The 19,066-nt window shown below is 49.7% G+C and overlaps 1 protein-coding gene and 1 long non-coding RNA gene across 2 annotated transcripts; one reads left to right on the top strand and one right to left on the bottom strand.

Moving 5' to 3' along the window:
* Positions 1-353: 353 nt before the first annotated feature.
* Positions 354-18,862, top strand: lamc2 (laminin, gamma 2). The gene is made up of 21 exons (XM_077555892.1): positions 354-481; positions 2,408-2,581; positions 3,799-3,916; positions 4,517-4,632; positions 4,689-4,820; positions 4,907-5,096; positions 7,385-7,497; positions 7,581-7,961; positions 8,752-8,985; positions 9,112-9,251; positions 9,326-9,482; positions 9,547-9,752; positions 11,129-11,208; positions 11,274-11,411; positions 11,492-11,636; positions 12,142-12,291; positions 12,764-12,878; positions 12,962-13,158; positions 13,665-13,814; positions 13,874-13,973; positions 15,859-18,862. The coding sequence occupies exons 1-21, from the start codon at positions 424-426 to the stop codon at positions 16,110-16,112; spliced, it is 3,348 nt and encodes a 1,115-aa protein (XP_077412018.1). The 5' UTR covers positions 354-423; the 3' UTR covers positions 16,113-18,862.
* On the bottom strand, positions 3,667-15,957 carry LOC144042860 (uncharacterized). Its single transcript, XR_013290995.1, has 3 exons — positions 15,813-15,957; positions 15,608-15,708; positions 3,667-12,264 (listed from the first exon to the last, which is right to left on the bottom strand). It is a non-coding gene; the product is annotated as an uncharacterized LOC144042860 (long non-coding RNA).
* Positions 18,863-19,066: the final 204 nt, after the last annotated feature.

Raw genomic sequence — 19,066 nt, 5'->3', positions numbered from 1 at the left:
CCCCTGCAGGCAAATCTGCCTGCGTGCATGAGCTTCAATGGCATATCCAAATGAGACGTCCCGCGACCTTTTACAAGCTGCTTTTAAAACAAGCAGTTGGATCCAATTGTTCTTGACAAACCAGAGACATTTTTCCTTGTGAACGCCAGCACGGGAACACTTGGAAGGTTCGAGTGTTGCCGATGGTCACATCTTGTGCTCATCATGTTGGTGAGTTGTTGTAAAACTCTAGAACAACACCCAGCACACACTCATGCCAGCGCACGCGTACGTGTGTGTGTGTCAGTATGGTCGGCGAGTCCTGACACGCCGCAGTGTAGACACGCACACACGCACACACACACACACACACACAGCATTTAAAAGCAGAGTGTGCGCGAGTTGGAAGAAGATCGGAAGGAGCAGCGGTGCGAAGAAGTCGACATGAGGACTTGGTTCTGCGTTCCGTTCTTTGTGCTTGGCGTCGTCACGGCGACCATCGGTAAGTCGCTTTAGGGCTCCTGTTCGCGTGACACCGATTACAACTTTACCTTTGACCTTTGGACTCACTGGGCTTGTTTTCTCCAAGGCGACGTCTTTGTTGTTGACTTCACTTTGGTGTGTGCATTTTGGAAAAGACATTCCAAAAGTAGACGAGTAGTTGAGTGTTGAAAAGAAGAAGTGGACGAGTCGAAAACGTCACTCAAAGAGCAAAGGTAGAAAAGTAGTTGAGTACGTTGAAGGACAAAGTACAAAAGTTGGAGGACAAATTGAAAGTGGCGTGAAAGTACATCAAGTAGCCTGGCGCTACGCGACCAATCGCGGTTGAAGTACTCGAGTAGTTGAGAGTGTGGAAAGAAGTCCAAAGTTGGCGGCAGAAAAGGTCGAACCCGAGCGCTACAGGAAGGACAAAGAAAACGCAAAAGTACAAAAATACAAGCATCGTTGAGGAGGAATGTCGAAGGATGCAGAGGAGAAGAAAGTGGAAGTGGGCGGAGTCCGTCTGGTCCCGGTCGGAAGAGCACAAGAAAAGTCAAACTAGCGACCGTGTGACAAAAAAGTCTGCCACTCTTGATTTGGGATCGATAGGTCACATGACCTGGAAGCTATTGATGGGAAAAACGGGAAAAAGTCATTGAAAATAAGCGTGGCGTTAAAATGTTGAAAATAACCGAAGGAGGTCAACAAGGCAGCACAAGCCAGCGCGGGAAATCCAAGTTGAAGAAGAAAAGTCGCGTTGATGTCAGCAAAGAAGTCACACAAAAAGCGGGAGGAGCCGCAAAAGGCGTTTTCAGATCAAACCGTGTGGTCATTGAAGGGATTACAACACGGCCGTCCGCAGGTCAACGCCATCGGCGTGTCATGATGACATCTGACCTCTGACACCTTGGCCATGTCATTTGCTCGGTCCTCACCTGTGTGCAAGTTTTACTGACCAATCGAAAGTGTGGAAAATAGCCAGTTAATGTCAACGCACCTGCGGACAAACGAGGGGCTGCTCTGCAAGGATTGGGCGCAGAGCCGCAAAGAATGGACGAGTTGCCGGCAAGGTTCTTTTAATTAACGAAAAGCAACATTCAAAAAGCAATTTTGTTAACAAAATAAAACTTAAACGCTTTTAAAAAAAACGAAAACTAACTGAAACTACATTTGATGTTTACAAAGTCAACTAAAACTAACTATAAGAGCAAAAAAAGTCCTTTGTTTTGGTCTTTGGTCATTCATTTCATGCGTGAGCCTTTGCGGAGGATTTGAAAAGTGTTTTGAAGTCGGTTTATTTGACCGGAAAAAGGACGTTGGAAAGCGTCACACGCAAGTGACGTCATCGAGCAGCAGCCAATAGAAAAGCACCTTCAGACGACGTCGCGCCGAGACCACAACAAAATGCAACGCTAGCTAAGAAAGGAGTAACTTTTCAAATATTGCGCACAAGCAGATGTGGCAAATCCAGGTCCAGAAAGACACAATTTGGCTTGAACCCCAGGCGCTAGCTGGCTAGCCGGCTAGCTCCCTGGCTCAGTCACATGGTGCTCGTTTACATGCTAAGGAGCTAGCTAGCTAGCATCAATGGCTAAAGCCAAACTGTGGAAGGCTTTTGACCTCTGGCACAAGTAATACACATGAAAAAAAATGAAAAAGTACTGAAACAAACTGAAACAATTTTTTTTTTAAACAAATAAAGCTAAAAAAAACGAACAGAACCGCCCTAAAAACGAATTCCAACTAACTCGATTGAAAAAGCAAAATCTCAAAGCCAAATAAAAAGTACGTCAAATGAAAATTGCCTAAATATAATAACCTTGGTATGTTTAGGCAGGCAGTGGCTGTTGCCAATCGACTGACAAATTGATTGACAAGCAAGAAATGGAGCGGTCGCCAGACAATGTCGTGTTTGCCAACGATGTGTTTGTTTTGTTGTCTTTTGCAGAGCTGCGCTGCGAGTGCAACGGTCGCTCGAGCGTGTGCGTGCGCGACGCGCGGGGTCTTCGCTGCGCCGACTGCTCGGGAAACAGCGAAGGTCGGCAGTGCGAGCGCTGCAAAAATGGATTCTACCAGCGGGGGGCGACTCTGGGTTGCGTGCCGTGCGGCTGCCACCTCGCAGGTGAGGGCAACATTGGCGCTCCGGTGGGAATCCTTCCCTATCCACCACGCGGCGAGAGATTCGGGAGTCTTCCATTCATCGCGTCGGTCCAAAAGTCAAACTAAGCGCTCCACTAGGGGTGGGCCCAAAAATCCATTCTCATGACAATCGTGATTCTCATTTAGTACGATTCAGAATCCATTTTGAATGTCACAAAATGGATTTTATTTCAATTATTTGACACTGTCTTGCCTTTGTTTGTGTCTGCCTTTATTGGGAGCGCTGTTCTTGTTGTACACGATTCAGCCACTTGGGGGCAGTGTGGTTGCAAGCGTTCTGACACACTGTTAAGTTGTAGCCACTTCTGAAGCGCACTTCTGGAGGAAATCAGACGACTTGATTTAGCGTCGTGAGTGACATAAATATGGCTTTTATTGAACGTATAGTAAGTCATAGTATAGTAAGTGGCGGTCCGAACGGGTTATTCCGAGCCGGCACAAAAGGAGCATGTGAACGGGAGCAACACTTTCCGCCACGCATGTAAACGTGTTGCCTCGATTGTTTCACAAAGCGGAATTCTGACCTTAACCCGAATATTGACTGCATGTAAACGTTGTCATTTCGCTAATTATGAATATTAAGTTGATTTAAATTTAAATTAAAATTTCAAATCAGTACACGTTATTGCTGTGTGAACATTTTGCACAGGAATTATTTTTGAATCAATGACACCTTTAAATAAACGCAATTTTCCCCAATGAATGTAAAACTGGAGACTTTATTTTTTGGCCGTGTGGTCAAACCTTTCATCTCCGCGTCGGTCCTGAGACTTTCTCCGACTTTCTCCGCAACTCCTTGCCATGATTTGGGAACGTTTGCCAAGGTAGTGAATGTTGATTTCTCTTGGAGGTTCGTTCAAGTATTAAAAATGTCCTTGCGACAAAACAAACAAACATGAGAAGGCCTAACAAACGTCTGACGAACGTTTGTGAACATGAACAAAGCACTCGCAAATGTGCGCCCCCTGGTGGAATGTGAGCTTTAAAAAAGGATTGCTGTTACTAGAGATGGTCAGTAGGAGGCGCAAATGAGGCTGGACGTGCGCGAGCGTGCCAGTGAGCAACGCACAACTTTTTATTTCGTTTTTGTACTTAGACACACTCTCAATCAGATGATGATGATGATGATGATGATGATGATGATGATGATGATAAATGAGCCCCCTGGTGCTCCTCCAGGTTCTGTGAGCAGCAAGTGTGACAGCAGGGGGCACTGCGCCTGCAGAGAAGGAGTGGGAGGAGCAAAGTGTGACCTCTGCCCCCACGGACCAATCGGACCGCAAGGATGTCCACCGAGGTGAAGACCAAAACATGACATCGGGACCAAAATCCAACAAAGACCGCCGTCGTTCAGAATTCACGGCAAAAAAAAAAAAAAAACTCTCCTTCATATTTCATCAAATAAACTTGTCTTTAGTGTCAATTTACTAGAAACAAGTGAAATTATGATCATTTTACTGACTTGGATTTCTTGAAATAAGACATATATGTAGATCTATAATAATCTTAAAATAATAATAAAATCAAGGAATTTAAATCTTAAAATTAGCCCAAAACACTCACATTAAAGAGTAAACGGCTTTTAGTGTTGCTTAGAAGAAGCTGAAAATGACAATTGTAAGCAACACTTCAAGGCAAACATTCTTCGAACTTTTCTTTTTTCAACCCCAGGTGCTAGCTAGGTAGCTAGCTCCCTGGCGCTCGTTTACCTGCTAGAGAGCTAGCCTTAGCATCAATGGCTAAAGTCAAACTGTGGCAGGGTTTGGACTTTCTGGACCTAAAAACTAAGCATTTTTTCCCCAAAGAACTGAAACAAATCGAAAGTAACCGAACCCCCCTGAAAACTCATTTAAAAAAACTGGTGTCGTTTTTTTGCCGTCTTCTTGCTTCTTTGCAGGCGGCGACCCCGACAGGATTCTGGGAACGCGTTGTGTTTCTGTTACGGTCACAGCAGCCAATGTTCTCCTCAGTCGGAGTACAGCGTCCACAACATCTCGTCCGCCTTCCAGCACGGTAGGCGTTGCGAGTTTGAACCCGCCCAAAAGGCCACTGACGCGTCTGCTCGGCAGGTCCCGACGGTTGGAAGGCGGCGACCTCTCACGGCCTCGCCTCGCCGGACGTCCACGCCCGCTGGTCCCCCAAGTATGAGGACATAGAGGTCATCTCCACAAACAGTCTGCCGGTTTACCTGCATGCGCCAGGTGCCGACAGAACCCCACCTTCTCGGACCCGCCCCTTGCACTTCCTGCCACTTCCTGTCCCTGCAGCAAGTTTGTCTTTCTTGCAGCTCCTTACCTGGGCAACAAGGTGCTGAGTTACGGCCACAACTTGTCCTTCTCGCTGCGTCTGGACCGCGGCATTCGGCACCCGTCCGTCAACGACGTCATTCTGGAAGGTGCCGGTCATCGGGTCTCGGCCTCGCTCGGCGACCTGCGCTCGATCGTTCGCTGCGGAGAGAAAATCAACTACACCTTCAGGTCAGAATTGCGGCTGTCGCAGGTATGGAGATGCCAAAAGAAAGAAAGAGAAGAGAAAGTAAAAATGGACAGAAAAATTTTGTAAGGGAAAACAAAAAAGGATTTATAAAAATATAATTAAAAAAAACTAGCGTTTATTTAGGTTGCCTTAATGGCAAACGAGAAATGTAGAGTTGTAATTTCCTCAGCAACCTCTAGGGGCGCCACATTGCTCGAAGCTGGACAGCGATTGGGTGGGTCCCTGCAAGACCCTGGAGAGAGTGGGGGAAGTCGTGTATCGGGTCCAGCTTGAAAGTACCACCGATTGTCACACCCACCTAAGTGGGGCCAAATTGGTTCTCTGCATTTGACCCATTCCCTGAGGGAGCGGTGAGCAGCAGCAGGAGCCGCGCTCAGGAATCATTTGGTGATGTAACCCCCCAATTCCAACCGGTAATGCTTGATAATGAGTGTCAAGCAGGGCGGCAATGGGTCCCATTTTGATAGTATTTGGTATGACCCGGCCGTTGCGCAGTCAGCGTGTATTGCTCTTTAGTGTCGCTTTAACAAACATCAACATTCACGCACACACTTTGTGCTTCAACTGAGTTGTATGAGAAAGCGCACACCTCGAACAAAAGGCTCTCACGACGTAACGGTTCAAGATATACTGTAGATTGCAGTAATTAGAACGGCAAGGGTTTGGGGAACGCCAGCATGTTCTCATTTTTTATATCGGATGAAAAATGACCGGATTAGAGCAGGTTGAAAACTTGTGACTTAAAAAAAAGAAAAGAGAAAAAGGCGGCCAAAATAACATGGGGTTGAATGGCCGGAAAAGTGCGACTTCTCCTCGCTTGAAGTGAAATCAAAGGTACTAAATGACACCTTTGCTAAACAATAGCGGGTTTGTCGGAAAGAAAACCCTCGCGACTACAAAATGTGAGAATTTGATGTTTAGTGAGCAAAGATTGTGGCCACGGTGACGAGTTGAAGTGAGATTTTTCAAAAGAATTTTTGTTCTTTCCGCACTCTGACGTCGATTGCTGCCGCAGACGCAACACACGTCAACGTTAAAAGACGTTTTTCTCCATTTCGTTCACTCTTTTTGAACCCGCACAGGAAGGAGAGCTTACATTCCTTAGAAACAAATGTTGACACCGAGCTAAAGATGGGAAAAATTGCAACTTAATGAGCCAGAAACACGTCGGTTTGGAAAAAGCTTCTTCGATTCGAGAGTGCTGGGATTACTGCATGCAAATTGCATATGGCCACCATGTTTTTTCCTTCCTTGTCACTGGCGAGGTGGCGAACAGGGAGCGCGTACCCGGTTTTCAGCAATTGTCCCAGCAACATAAAATCGATTTAGAACGTTTTGACCGGGCCATATTTATATACACTTTGTTGTTTTTATTTCCATCTAATATATTTTTTGTATTTAATTTTTGAAAGATTTTTTCTCTTTTCTATATTAATAAAAACTTTTTTTTTGCATTTTTGGTCCTCCGTAGCAGGTAAAAGCCTGTTCAGGGAGAAAGCAGGAGCATTCCAGGCGGTCCAACAAGTAGAAACAAAGCCGGAATGTGCGGCGCTGGCGTGGTTAGATCATGACTGGCGGCACTCCTCGACGTTGGCGGCTTTGAAATGACAACTCATGCATTCACATAAGAGTTGCCAAAAGTTGCATTTGGACTTGAATTCACGCCCTCTTTGGCCCACGAGTAACTTCGATTCATAGAAATCAAGTTATGCCAAAATTGAGATCACACTTTGTACAAAAAAAAAAAGAAAAAAAAGAAGGTTGCCGACTGTTATCTTTGCTTGTGTCATAGCAATAATGACACATCTGGCGTCAAAGTGTACAGTTTTTGGGGTCAAGGAAGCTAATACAATGAATGGACAGCATTTTGGCAAAACGGGGGTGCAGCGTTAGCAAGGAAGCCGAGACTTTCAGTCCGCCAGCTGCGGACGAGTTTGTCTCGCTCTTGACTTTTTTCAGAAAGAATTGATGTTGATTTCCAACTTCATTTATGGGCAGGCACCCCAAGATCCAACAATTTGGAGTTCCGACAGGTAGCTCAGTTGGTTGCCCAATGACGGAACGGTCAGCGGTTCGAATCCCAGCTCCAACTCTTGAGGGGTCTTTGGGCAAGACCAGAAAATCCATTTGGCATCAAATGTCTTGAGTGTGACATCAAATGTCTTGAGTGTGACATCAAATGTGCTGAAAGGCAAAAGTGTCATCCTGAAGAACTGGTCCTCGGGCGATGGCGTGATGTTGTGTTCTGGTCTCTCTCGCGTGACAACAGACTGGACGAGCAGCCCGGCAGCAGGTGGCGCCCTCAGCTCACCCCTTTCCAGTTCCAGACTCTCCTCCAGAACCTGAGCACCATCAAGATACGAGCCACCTTCGGAGACAGAGGTGAGCCCCGAGCCCGAGCCCCGAGCCCCGAGCCCCGCGTCCTGGATGGGGCGGTCCACCTTTCAACTCTGGCTTGTCTCCAGGACGAGGATACCTGGACAACGTCAATTTGGTGTCGGCGAGGCGAGGGGACGGCGCCCCGGCCTCCTGGGTGCGGACCTGCGTCTGTCCACCCGGGTACGAGGGCAACTTCTGCCAGCGATGCTCAGCGGGTTTCAGACGGCGGAGAGCCACAGAAGGTGCGTTCAGCCCATGCGAGCCCTGCAGCTGCAGGGGGGGCGACTGCGACCCGCAGACGGGCGACTGCTACCCCGCGGACGAGACGCAGACCTGCTCGGACGGATCCTACTGGGACTTCTGGAATCGGCGTTGCGTCCCGTGTCCCTGCCCCGAGGGAGTGCCGTGCGCGCTGGTTTCAGGGTCGACGCGGCCGCAGTGTCGCATCTGCCCACCTGGAACCACAGGTGGGTCGCAACCAAACATAATCGTTTATGGGACACGATGGAGACATTACGGGATGTGATGCGATGGTCTCCTGACTTCCCCAGTGATGATTTCGTCCGCGGAAAAAAGGAAATACCTGAAAAGGTGTTTGAGATTGCAGTTTCTTGAAAACAACCACCATTTGCACACTCTTGGCATTCTCACCTCTGGGTGGGAACGCCCTCGATACTGCTGGGAAAGCGTGTCAGGTGACATCCAGGGAATGCCCAAAAAAATCATCAGAGCAAAGAGTGACTATTTTCAAGAAGTATAAAACATGTTTTCAATTGTTTCACCTTTTTTAACTCATTCACTGGCAGCCATTTTCACGGAAGCAATCCCGTTCACTGCTGGCTGTTTTACTGGATTTTGACTCATTTTGCAAGGCCCACAGAATATTGCTATCAAAACATGGAACCTACCAAAAGAAAGATTTCAGTCTCTTCTTTCATCATCTGTTTCCGTTTTGTACCATTAGAATAATATAGCTAAGTTTTACCATCATTCACAAATCTGCTCAGAACTGTGAGTAATGAGCTTTTTTTCAACATGGCCCTGGTTGATCTCTTTTGCTCTGCTGCCACCCGCCGTTTTTGTAATAACGACCATTTTTTTCAACCGTTCTTTACAGTTGAGAGGCTGCATCAAAGCCTTCTGTATGTGCTAGCATAAAAAAAAAAAAAAAAAAAAAAAAACATAAGTACGTCTTTGGGAGACTTTTCAAACTTTTGGCCTGTACTGAACGTGTGTTTGTCGTCGTCGCACCCTCAGGCCTTCGCTGTGACGAATGCCAGGAAGGTTTTTATGGCTCACCAGGAGGGGGCGCTGGAGGGTGGCAGCCGTGCCGTCCGTGCCAGTGCAACGGCCACATCGACGTCAGCGTGGCGGGAAGCTGCGATCAACGCAGCGGCGAATGTCTCAAGTGTGCCAACAACACGATGGGTCGCCACTGTGACGTATGCTTGCCCAACTTTCATCACCGCAGTCCGGACGACGCCTGCAGACGTAAGTCACCTGAACGCAGCCGGCATGCCGGCGGTAACGCGTTGACGGCATGTTGGTGACGTACGCATGACACCTTCGTGGCATACGTGCGCCGATGTGACCGTTTACTGCTTTTGGGCGGCGCAGCGTGTGACTGCGATCTTCGGGGCTCCGAGTCGGCGCAGTGTGACGACAACGGTCGCTGCCGCTGCAGACCGGGCTCCGAGGGTCTCAAGTGTCAGATGTCGCGCGAGTGTCCCGCCTGTTTCAACGGCGCCAAAGCCAAGGTGAGAGGTGGCCTCGGAGCAATCGCGTCCTGCCGGCCATCTTTGTCATCCTTTTCTCAACGTGTGACTTGCAGATGGAGGAGTTGGCTGTCAAATTTCAGCAGTTGGAAGTGCAGAACTCTCAGATGGGTGGCGGACTCAACACCGGCAACGAGGGCAACATGAAGGCTGCGCTGAGCGCCGTCGAGGTGCTGGCGGGCGACCTGGAGAGCGACGTCGGACAGCTGGCAGGTGCGACGTCCTCACTTCTCTGCAAAAGTTGTTCTGGTCTAAAACCGCCTGCGATGTCCTACAGACCTGGACAAGCGTCTGCAGGACAGTCTGAAATCCATGAGCCGTACTCATCTGGCCCAGGAACAGGACGTCCAGAACGTGGCCGACGCCACCGGTGACATCAAACGACGGCAACGGACCTACGTGAGCAAAGCCGAGCAGCTTCAGACTTTAATGGAGGACATGAAACGCAAACTGGACGAGGCCAAGACGGGTCTCCGGTCAGCGGTAAGACCTTGCGCTCGTTGTCACATTTCCACTGACACACATGCTCAAAATGACTCGGTGAAGTGTGAAGGGCCGCGTTTCCCAACCAGGACCACACGTGCACCTTTACGGGTGTTGGGTCTGAATATTATTTGTGTTGACTCTTTTCTTCCTCATATTTCAAGTTAAATTCCCATTTAAAGGGGAATTATTAAATGAAAGGACCTTCAGTTTGTTTTTGGTGGGAAGAGGTTAAGGGTTAAGATAAGAGATAAGTAAGATATATAACAAAGGCGGCTTTATTTATTTTGATATCATCTTTTTTTCATTCATTTGACATATTTCCCATCCATCCATTCGCTGCCGCTTTAGTTTGAGCAGGGAAGCCCAGACCTCCCTCTCCCCAGCTACTTCGTCGCCCAGACCTCCCTCTCTCTAGATACTTCGTCGCCCAGACCTCCCTCTCCCCAGCTACTTCGTCACCCAGACCTCCCTCTCCCCAGCTACTTCGTCGCCCAGACCTCCCTCTCTCTAGATACTTCGTCGCCCAGACCTCCCTCTCCCCAGCTGCTTCGTCACCCAGACCTCCCTCTCCCCAGCTACTTCGTCACCCAGACCTCCTTCTCCCCAGCTACTTCGTCGCCCAGACCTCCCTCTCTCTAGATACTTCGTCGCCCAGACCTCCCTCTCCCCAGCTACTTCGTCGCCCAGACCTCCCTCTCCCCAGCTACTTCGTCACCCAGACCTCCCTCTCCCCAGCTACTTCGTCGCCCAGACCTCCCTCTCTCTAGATACTTCATCGCCCAGACCTCCCTCTCCCCAGCTACTTCGTCCAGCTCCTCCCTCTCCCCAGCTACTTCGTCCAGCTCCTCCGGCGGCATCCCCAGGCGTTCGTTCCCAGGCCAGCCGGGAGGCATAGTCTCTCCAGTGGGTCCTGGGTCGGAGGGACATGAAACCTCTCCAGGGCATCCAGGAAGTATCTGAAGCAGATGCCCGAGCCACCTCAGCCGGCTCCTCTCAACGTGGAGGAGCAGCGGCTTGACTCCGAGTGCCTCCCGGATGAGCGAGCATCTCGAAGCGAGAGCCTGTGGAGGAAACTCATTTTGCCTGCTTGCTTGATGACTTATTTTCAAGTCCAAATATTTATTATGTTTAATTTGTTTAATGCTTAAGTATACACACTTCAAATCAAGGAAATGAAATGACATCATTTGATGGTACGACAAAAGCTTTTGGGGTGCACATTAGGGGACTGGCTTCTCATGTACCGGACTGGATTCGAGTTTGGGGTGACTGGCTTCAGGTGTCACGTGACTGGATGCAGGCACGGCGTGACAATTCTGGCTTGACGGTTTTCACGTTATGCCAATCTTACGTAGTTTTGTTGTTGCCGTCAGGAGTTTCCGGCGGGAGATGCGCCTGCGGTTCCGAACCTTCTCTCCTCGATGGCGCAGGCTGCGACAAACTTGGCTGATAAGTGCGTTCACCAGACACTCATCCAGTCCAAAAAACTGCTCCGATATTCAAGTCTGGATCTGTCAGACATCAGACCAAGGCGGTGGCGGTGGAGCGGAGCGCCAACGAGGCTCTGAGCGACTCGGAGAAAAGTCTGGCACTGGTCCGGAATCTTCTCAGCAACGGGAACAATGTCAAAGATCTGATCGGAGGAGTGAAAACGGCGTAAGTTACTTTTTCATTCTTGAGCAGTTGGCAACGTCCCGCTCTGGTTTTGACTGTGTGCGCGTGCGCTCCCTCCTCAGGTACGACAGGATGGCGCCGCAGGTCAAGGCTTTGGAGAACCAGGCCGTCCGCGTGGCCGACGAGGCCAAGGAAGAGAGCAACAAGGCCAACGGCATGCTGGACGACATCAACAGGATGGACAAAGACGTCCTGCCCGCCCTGACGGTCAGTCGGTCCGATGCTTTTCAGCACCAGTTTGTCCTTTCCCCGACCGAGGACGCGCGGCTTGGAAGATATGACGCTAATACGCCGTCCCGCCATTAGGGGTGCAGCTATTAACCGGTTTTACGATTAAACATCAGGAATTGAATTACCGCAGCCGGTCAACAACAAATCAAGTTATTTCCGCTCACAACAGTCCGTCCGCTTAAACTCACATGCGGCGCAAAATGCGGCGCAAAATGCGGCGCAAAATGCGGCGCAAAATGCGGCGCAAAATGCGGCGCAAAATGTGGCGCAAAATGCGGCGCAAAATGCGGCATAGTTCGTAGCACTTCGGTTTCCACACGGCCCATTTAGCGAGCGCACAACAAGACAGGGCTCAGCTTTGAACGCCGCGCGGGGACCCGTGTGGGTCGGGTTCTGAGGCGGGTGTTCCAAAATGTTTGGTGCTCGGATGAAACGTCTCCTGCGCATCCTAACGCGTCTTTGGCCTCCCAATTGCACTCAGGGGGACAAGGACGCCATGACGGCCAAACTGGACCTCCTGAGGAAGACGGTGGACGGGAACGTGGCGGGCTTCACGGCGTTGCGGGACGATGTAGGACGGGACATGGTGGCTGCCCGGGACCTGCTGGAGCAAGGCAGGAATCACATGCAGGTTAGGGAAGCATTGTGGGAATTGATGTTGTCCTCTGAATTTTGGCAACATCAGCTGACGGGCCTCAATTTCATCAGGTTCATTTTCCATCAAGTCTGTCCTGTGCCGTCCTGTAACCCTCATTGCGTCTCTTTCTCATAGGGGGGGCTACAAACCCTGTCCTGGTTGACACTCACCAGTCCTGTTTCATTCATTTCTGTCCTGTCCTATTAACTACTCATTGCATCGCTTCCCCACGGGAGGCACAGAATCCTTGTCCTGTTCTCTGCTGTCCCATCCTGTCTTTAGGCTATTTGTTGCTTCCTTTTCTTACAGCACTGCCCATCTTGAACAACTGTCCTGTTCTGTCCCGTCCTATTTGCTACTGGTTGCGTTTCTTCCTCACAGAGTGCAGCACTTCCTGGATGCAACGCTTGTCCTGTCCTGCCCTCTGACTGATCAACTAATTGTGAGTGTGATGCGACTCCCGCAGGACATAGACATGCTGACAGGCCGAGTGGACGCCGCCCATGCCGACACCAAGGGGGCGCTGCAGCGCATCAACAGCAACACCAACAAGCTGGACTCCGCCCTCACTACTTTGAGAGGTCAACAGGAAGTCAAGCAAATGGCAACAAGCCGCCTCCGTCCTGCCCGTCCTGCCCGTCTTACCTGTCCTCACCGTCCTCAGGCTTCGACCAGCAGATCATGAACAGCCAAGCGCAGGCGGATGCCGCCATCAAGCGACTTCCTGTCATCAACGTGACCATTCAGCAGGCCGCCAACAAGAACGCGGACACACGGGCCCTGCTGGACGCCGTTTCGGCCGACTCGGACGGGGCCATGGCGTCCATCAACCAGCTGGAGAGCCTGATCCCGGAACTGGAGGTGCCAACATAGCATCAAGTGCTAGCCTTGATTGATGACTAGCAAGGGTGCTGATCTAAGGTTGAAGATTTCACCTGTGCTTCCAGGAAGTTGTCTCTAATTTCTAACAAAAAAGTGTTCGGTCCTCAGCTTCTATTTATGTCGACGGTGCAAATGTGCAGCGGCGCTAATGCCGGCTCACTGCACCTTTCAGCTAAGACCACTTTCAGCTAAGTTAAGATCAACTAAGCCAAACTAAGCTAAGCAGGTCAGCAGACACTTCAGATATTTTGCAGATGCGCAAAACCTGCTCACTGCACGTGGACCGCCGGTGCGGCCCAAAGTGGCCACATGGCAGCACGTCAGGACTCGCATTTCACACACACCATTGAAAGGAGCCCTTTTCATTGGCTGCGATTGAAGACCCGCAGTCGGATCCCGTGTCCTGCGCTCGTCTGCCAAATGACGATCACGAAAAGAGAGCCACAAACGTCGCACCGAGTGACCAAAAACGTTTTGCTTGCCAGGGAGCGATCGGGTCCACGCCGCCTCTCGGAACCGATGTCAGCAAATTTAACGACGCTGCCAAGGAACTGCAGGAGCTGGCGGGCGACGTCGGCGCGGACGTGGTCCGCCAGCTGGACGACGCCAGGAACCTGGAAGCGGATGCCGCGCAGGTGAGCCGCAACCGGCGGGAAGGTGACCGCAGCAAAGTGACGACGCCTTTGACCCGCAGACCGGTGCCGCCGCCGCCGCCGCCCTGAGGAACGCCCAACAGGCTAGAGACGCTGTGGGACGGATGCTGCGAGACGTCGCCGACGGGCTAGCGAACATCGGTAAGGAACGCGCGCAATCAACCTCAACTGCTTCTCAAACTTGTTTTCCAGGCGGCCCCTCTTAATCCACTCATGCAAATGAATCTGAATTAGCGATTCGAAAGTTGCCCGTTTTCAAGGGAAATCTTTTTGAAAGTAAAAACTAAGAAAGAGAACAAGGACCAATGTTTCCCACAGATTTGAAATCGACGTTTTTTGTTCTCTTTTTTTATATATAACCAGTTGAGGGTGTACCCCGCCTACTGCCCGAAGCCAGCTGGGATAGGCTCCAGCAACCCCCGCGACCCTTGTGAGGACAAGCGGTTAGGAAAATGGATATATATATATTTATATATATATATATGTATATATTTGCATTCAATTTTCTTACAAAAAATTCTTGGGTGGCAGCCAGCTGACTTGGTTGGCCCGCCCAAGTATTAACAGAGTGAAAACACTGCAGAAGAGAAATGGATTTTGTCACTTCTCATAATATGATGCGTTTTATCGACCTTTTGTTCGATTTTTCTCCACTTGGTTGGAAGAATCACAAACATCAGAGCTTTTAATTGGCCCAGAGTTGGTTGAGGGAGGAGTCAGTCCATATGTGGCGCCTCACGTCACAGTTGTGCAGTTTGCTTCTTCCGTCCGGTTTTAGCAGGAATGTGGACCGAGAGACCGGTCTCAAGACAACTTTTTAAGGCTCTCGTCTCAGAGTCAAAGGCGTTTTTCTTTGGTTTTGTCTCGGCCTCGAAAGTCTCTAGTCTGGGTTAGGGCTGCAACATGGAAGCAGTTTTACGATTAACCGTGGTTTTTAAATCATCGCAGCCGTTCAACAACAGCGCTTATTTCCGCTCGGGTACGGTGCAAAATGCAGCATCGTTCACAGCTCTTTTATTTCCACACGGCCCATTTAGCGGGCGCACAACAACACGGCTCCGCTTTCAACGTCCCCGATTTGCGCACCCCGTCGGCTGAGGGTCGCGTTCCCAGGCGGTCGCGTTCCCAGGCGCTCGCGTTCCCAGGCGCTCGCGTTCCCAGGCGCTCGCGTTCCCAGGCGGTCGCGTTCCCAGGCGGTCGCGTTCCCAGGCGGTCGCGTTCCCAGGCGCTCGCGTTCCCAGGCGCTCGCGTTCCCAGGCGCTCGCGTTCCCAGGCGCTCGCGTTCCCAGGCGCTCGCGTTCCCAGGCGCTCGCGTTCCCAGGCGCTCGCGTTCCCAGGCGCTCGCGTTCCCAGGCGCTCGCGTTCCCAGGCGCTCGCGTTCCCAGGCGGTCGCGTTCCCAGGCGCTCGCGTTCCCAGGCGCTCGCGTTCCCAGGCGCTCGCGTTCCCAGGCGGTCGCGTTCCCAGGCGGTCGCGTTCCCAGGCGGTCGCGTTCCCAGGCGGCCGGTCCGCGCTTAGCCTGGAAATCCGGACTCGCTGCCGGCTTCGCTTTAGAGCCGGTCTGGTCAAGCGTCCGATCAGTCGCATTTCTTTGGGCGGGGCAAACCTGAGCTAACAGACAGTGGAATCAACCAATGAGCGAAGGGCGGACATGACTTCTGAAAAGCAACCCATTGAAGTCTTTTTTTTTATTTTTGCCGAGACGGAGTAAAAATCCAACATGGCTGCTAGCCGAAGAGAAACAGTGAATGACTTATATCGACGTTGCGGGAAAAACCTGAAAAGTGTTCATGAAGATGACGTCTCCTCCAGAGCCAGCGTCCTGCCAATCGGCTCATCGGCAAGGTCCGATAACGATCATCGTCAACAAATGATGCGCTGGTGGAGGGAGACATCGAGAAAAGGCGTTAGCGTCCGTGTCTCTGCGGGACGACAATGTCTACAAGCCAGGGTTTCCCCGGCCGGGGGTGCGGCGAACCCACTTTGAGAAGAGCCGCGTCCTCTTGACCTTGTTGTCGTTCCCCGCAGGCCAACCGGGCGCGTTTGACCCGCGCCGCCTTCAGGAGCTGGAGGACTCGGTGGCGGAGGCCCGCCGGGACGTGGAGGCACGTCTGGCGCCTCAGCTGAGGGACGCGGCTGAGCGCGAGGCGGCGCAACGCCGCCGGCTGAGCGTCTTGGACGGGGACATCGACGCCATCTTGTGGGATATTGCCAACCTGGAGGACATCTTGAAGACGGTGCCCGGCGGATGCTTCAACAGTCCCGCCATCGAGAAGGCTTGACACGCCACATGACGTTCCTCACTCACACGCACGCACACGCACACGCACGCACATGCATCGTCGCTGTCAAATACATGCTCAATGATATTTGTTGTTGCTGTTATTCTCATTCATTGGCAGCCATTTGAGCTTTGGGACTGATTTGAATTGTTTGCCAATTTAAGCGGCAAAACTAGCAAAAATAAAAAGCTGACCTTATTGGAAAGCTAGCCAAAAAAAAAGGAAAGCTCGCCAATAGCAGATCATGGGTTGCTTTCATTAAAGGCTTAAAAACAGACTTTTTCTCGCCCTTCACCGGCGGCCATCTTACGTTGCCACGAAATTGCATACATTGACGTTTTCATGTTGTTTTCTGCCTTTAGGGCCAAAATTCCACCGTGTCGGACATACGGTTGTCGCAATAAGTCTGCCAGAAGTTTCAAAGTAAGAAAAGACTACTCATATTTTATCCCTGAGATTAGTCTGCATCATGTTGTCTGAGTCATCAACAACGAAATCAAAGCAAAAAGCCCGTCTGGAAAAAGGAAGAAGCTAAACCTAAACTCTGTCATTCACAATTCCCCATATTGAGGTCATCGAGTCTGAACGTTGGCTCCAAACAGTCAATTTGGTTCTTTGCCAGGCTGTCATGACTCCATACGGGGATCCAAACGTCAAACACGTACCTGATAACAGTGCTTTCAGAAAAAAAGAATAAAAGTTGTCAGGAAAAGTGGCAACGTAAGATGGCTGCCCTCAATTCCTTGCGAGCAGGGAAACAAAAAGTGGCGAGCGTTCATTCGTTTTCATTGAAAATACGCACAAGAAAGGAAATAGAAGTAGTCAAAGATGGTAGGCGGTGCGAGTGCGTCACGACACGAACGTTGGCGGCGTGAAATGCGCCGAGGAGCAAGTAGCGGGAGTGAGCCGGCTGCCCCAATTGCCAAACGGGGTGAGGGCACTTGAACCCTCCCGTTGGGTTGGATTCTCAGGAAGAGCAATCATGTGCCAATTGCACCCTGACTATATTGAATGATAAAAACGCATCCCAATAATTATTATGAACTGCTTTCATTGCAAATATTTCAAATGAAGCATTTTTGTCATGAAATGTGTCATCTTTCTTTTAAACTTTGACCTGCCAAAAGCGCCCTGATAATTAAGTACAGCTCACGATGAACGCTTTTCCATGCAAATATATCAAAATGAACCATTTTAATTGTCTTTTGATAAAGTAAAAAAGGACTCCTTTTCAAATGGGTTCATTTGATCCGGACTATGTTTAGTGTTCCAAAAGCATAAAACGCATTTAATATTTAGAAGATGTCCAAGTGAACCATTTTAATCGTATGTCGATGAGATGTTTCATAGCTAAAAAAGAACAAAACTATAATGCATTGTTGTAGCTTACTATGGGCTACCGCAAGATATGACGTCACCACACTTCATGAATATTCATGAGTCTAGCGAGGGGCTCAAACGCTAAACTCCGGCTAAACGGATGTAAACAGTCTAGCAAAGATGTCTCTGGTGCCAAATCCACCGGCAGACGTCGAAGAATATACTCATGTTCAGAGTGTTGAGGGCTGAAAAAGACGTGAAAAGTCGACCACTTGATCCAGAAGTCAAGTTGTTTTTTTTCTTCCTCCCCCTCAAAACGTCGTCGTCCGCAACTGACACGGACGTTCTCCACTTTCCATCCTTCCTTTCGCACCTTCTGCCATATTTGCTTGTCTTGCGTCTTTGACAGTCGTTAAGGGGACATTTTGATTGTTTTTTTCTTGTGTGTGTAGCGATCGCAATTCTACTGGGAAATTCTTGGCCACAAACAACAACACTCGCTATTCCTGAATTCTTTTAATGATGACATCCTTGTCGCTTATAAAGCTGTTTTAATTCACAAAAGGCTACAGATACATTTTCAAACATGTCACAGCTGCACCAAAGGCACAAATGTTGCCATTTGAGCTTTTCCCTCCTCATTCATTATCGTCCGGCAGTCGCGGTCGGGCCAAACTAACAAAAAGGGTCAAAAATGGCTTCCTTACCTCTCTTGGTGACGCCGGTGGCCGCTGGTCCGGGATTGGGATTGTGACAGGAGCGTGCGTGGCGAACCCCCAGCAAAACGTTGACTCCACGTGAAGGCCAAGCAACGTCTTCACTTGGCCGCCGTTCAACAAAATCTTTTTGGACGTCCGCACAAGTTGATCCCGGGAAAGGAATCAAGAATCCATCAGAATCCATCAGAATCCATCAGAATCCATCAGAACCCATCAGAATCCATCAGAATCCATCAGAACCCATCAGAACCCATCAGAATCCATCAGAATCCATCAGAATCCGTCCTTCATCTGCGGACGCTCGTCGGGACTCTGGAAGCTGCGTTTACTCCGTTTTAGCCCCCCGAAGATCAACCAGAAGAAAACAAGCACTACTTTCGCATTGCTCGTCAACGAGCCGGCTTCACTTTTGACCTCCTTCCGGTTCAAGCTGCTGAAGTCATGTGACCTTGCGGTCTAAAAATAGCATTCGTGCGGTATGTTTAACATTGCAAAACCAACACAATCAACATTGTCCTAATATTAACCCTTTTCATTCACATATGTTAAATAACCTTTTTCTTCTTCTATAGTCTATTGATGTGAATGCTGGGTCAGTTTGCTTGAATGCTGCTCCTTGCAAATATCTCAAGTGTTTCGTTGTTGTTTTTTTTAAATCTCTGTTGGTGCCAAAAACGCAAAAAAAGTTGTTCAATAAATTTGTACTTCAAACATTTCAAGGATGGCCCCGTTTTGAAAATAAAGTCAAAAGTTCAGACTGATAAAATAAAGGATGAAGCACAAAGTACTGGAAAAAACTACTCAAGTACAGGAGTACTTTGTTACTTTGCATGTCTGCCGCTAGTAAGCAAATTGACGGCAGCCGACCAGAAAACCATCGAAAGCAAAATAAACAAATGAGCAACAGTTTGTTAA

Source organism: Vanacampus margaritifer, chromosome 2 (genome assembly GCF_051991255.1).
Source record: "Vanacampus margaritifer isolate UIUO_Vmar chromosome 2, RoL_Vmar_1.0, whole genome shotgun sequence".
NCBI lineage: Eukaryota > Metazoa > Chordata > Actinopteri > Syngnathiformes > Syngnathidae > Vanacampus > Vanacampus margaritifer.
Note: the sequence above shows the minus strand (reverse complement) of the source record. Positions and strands in the feature narration are given on the sequence as shown.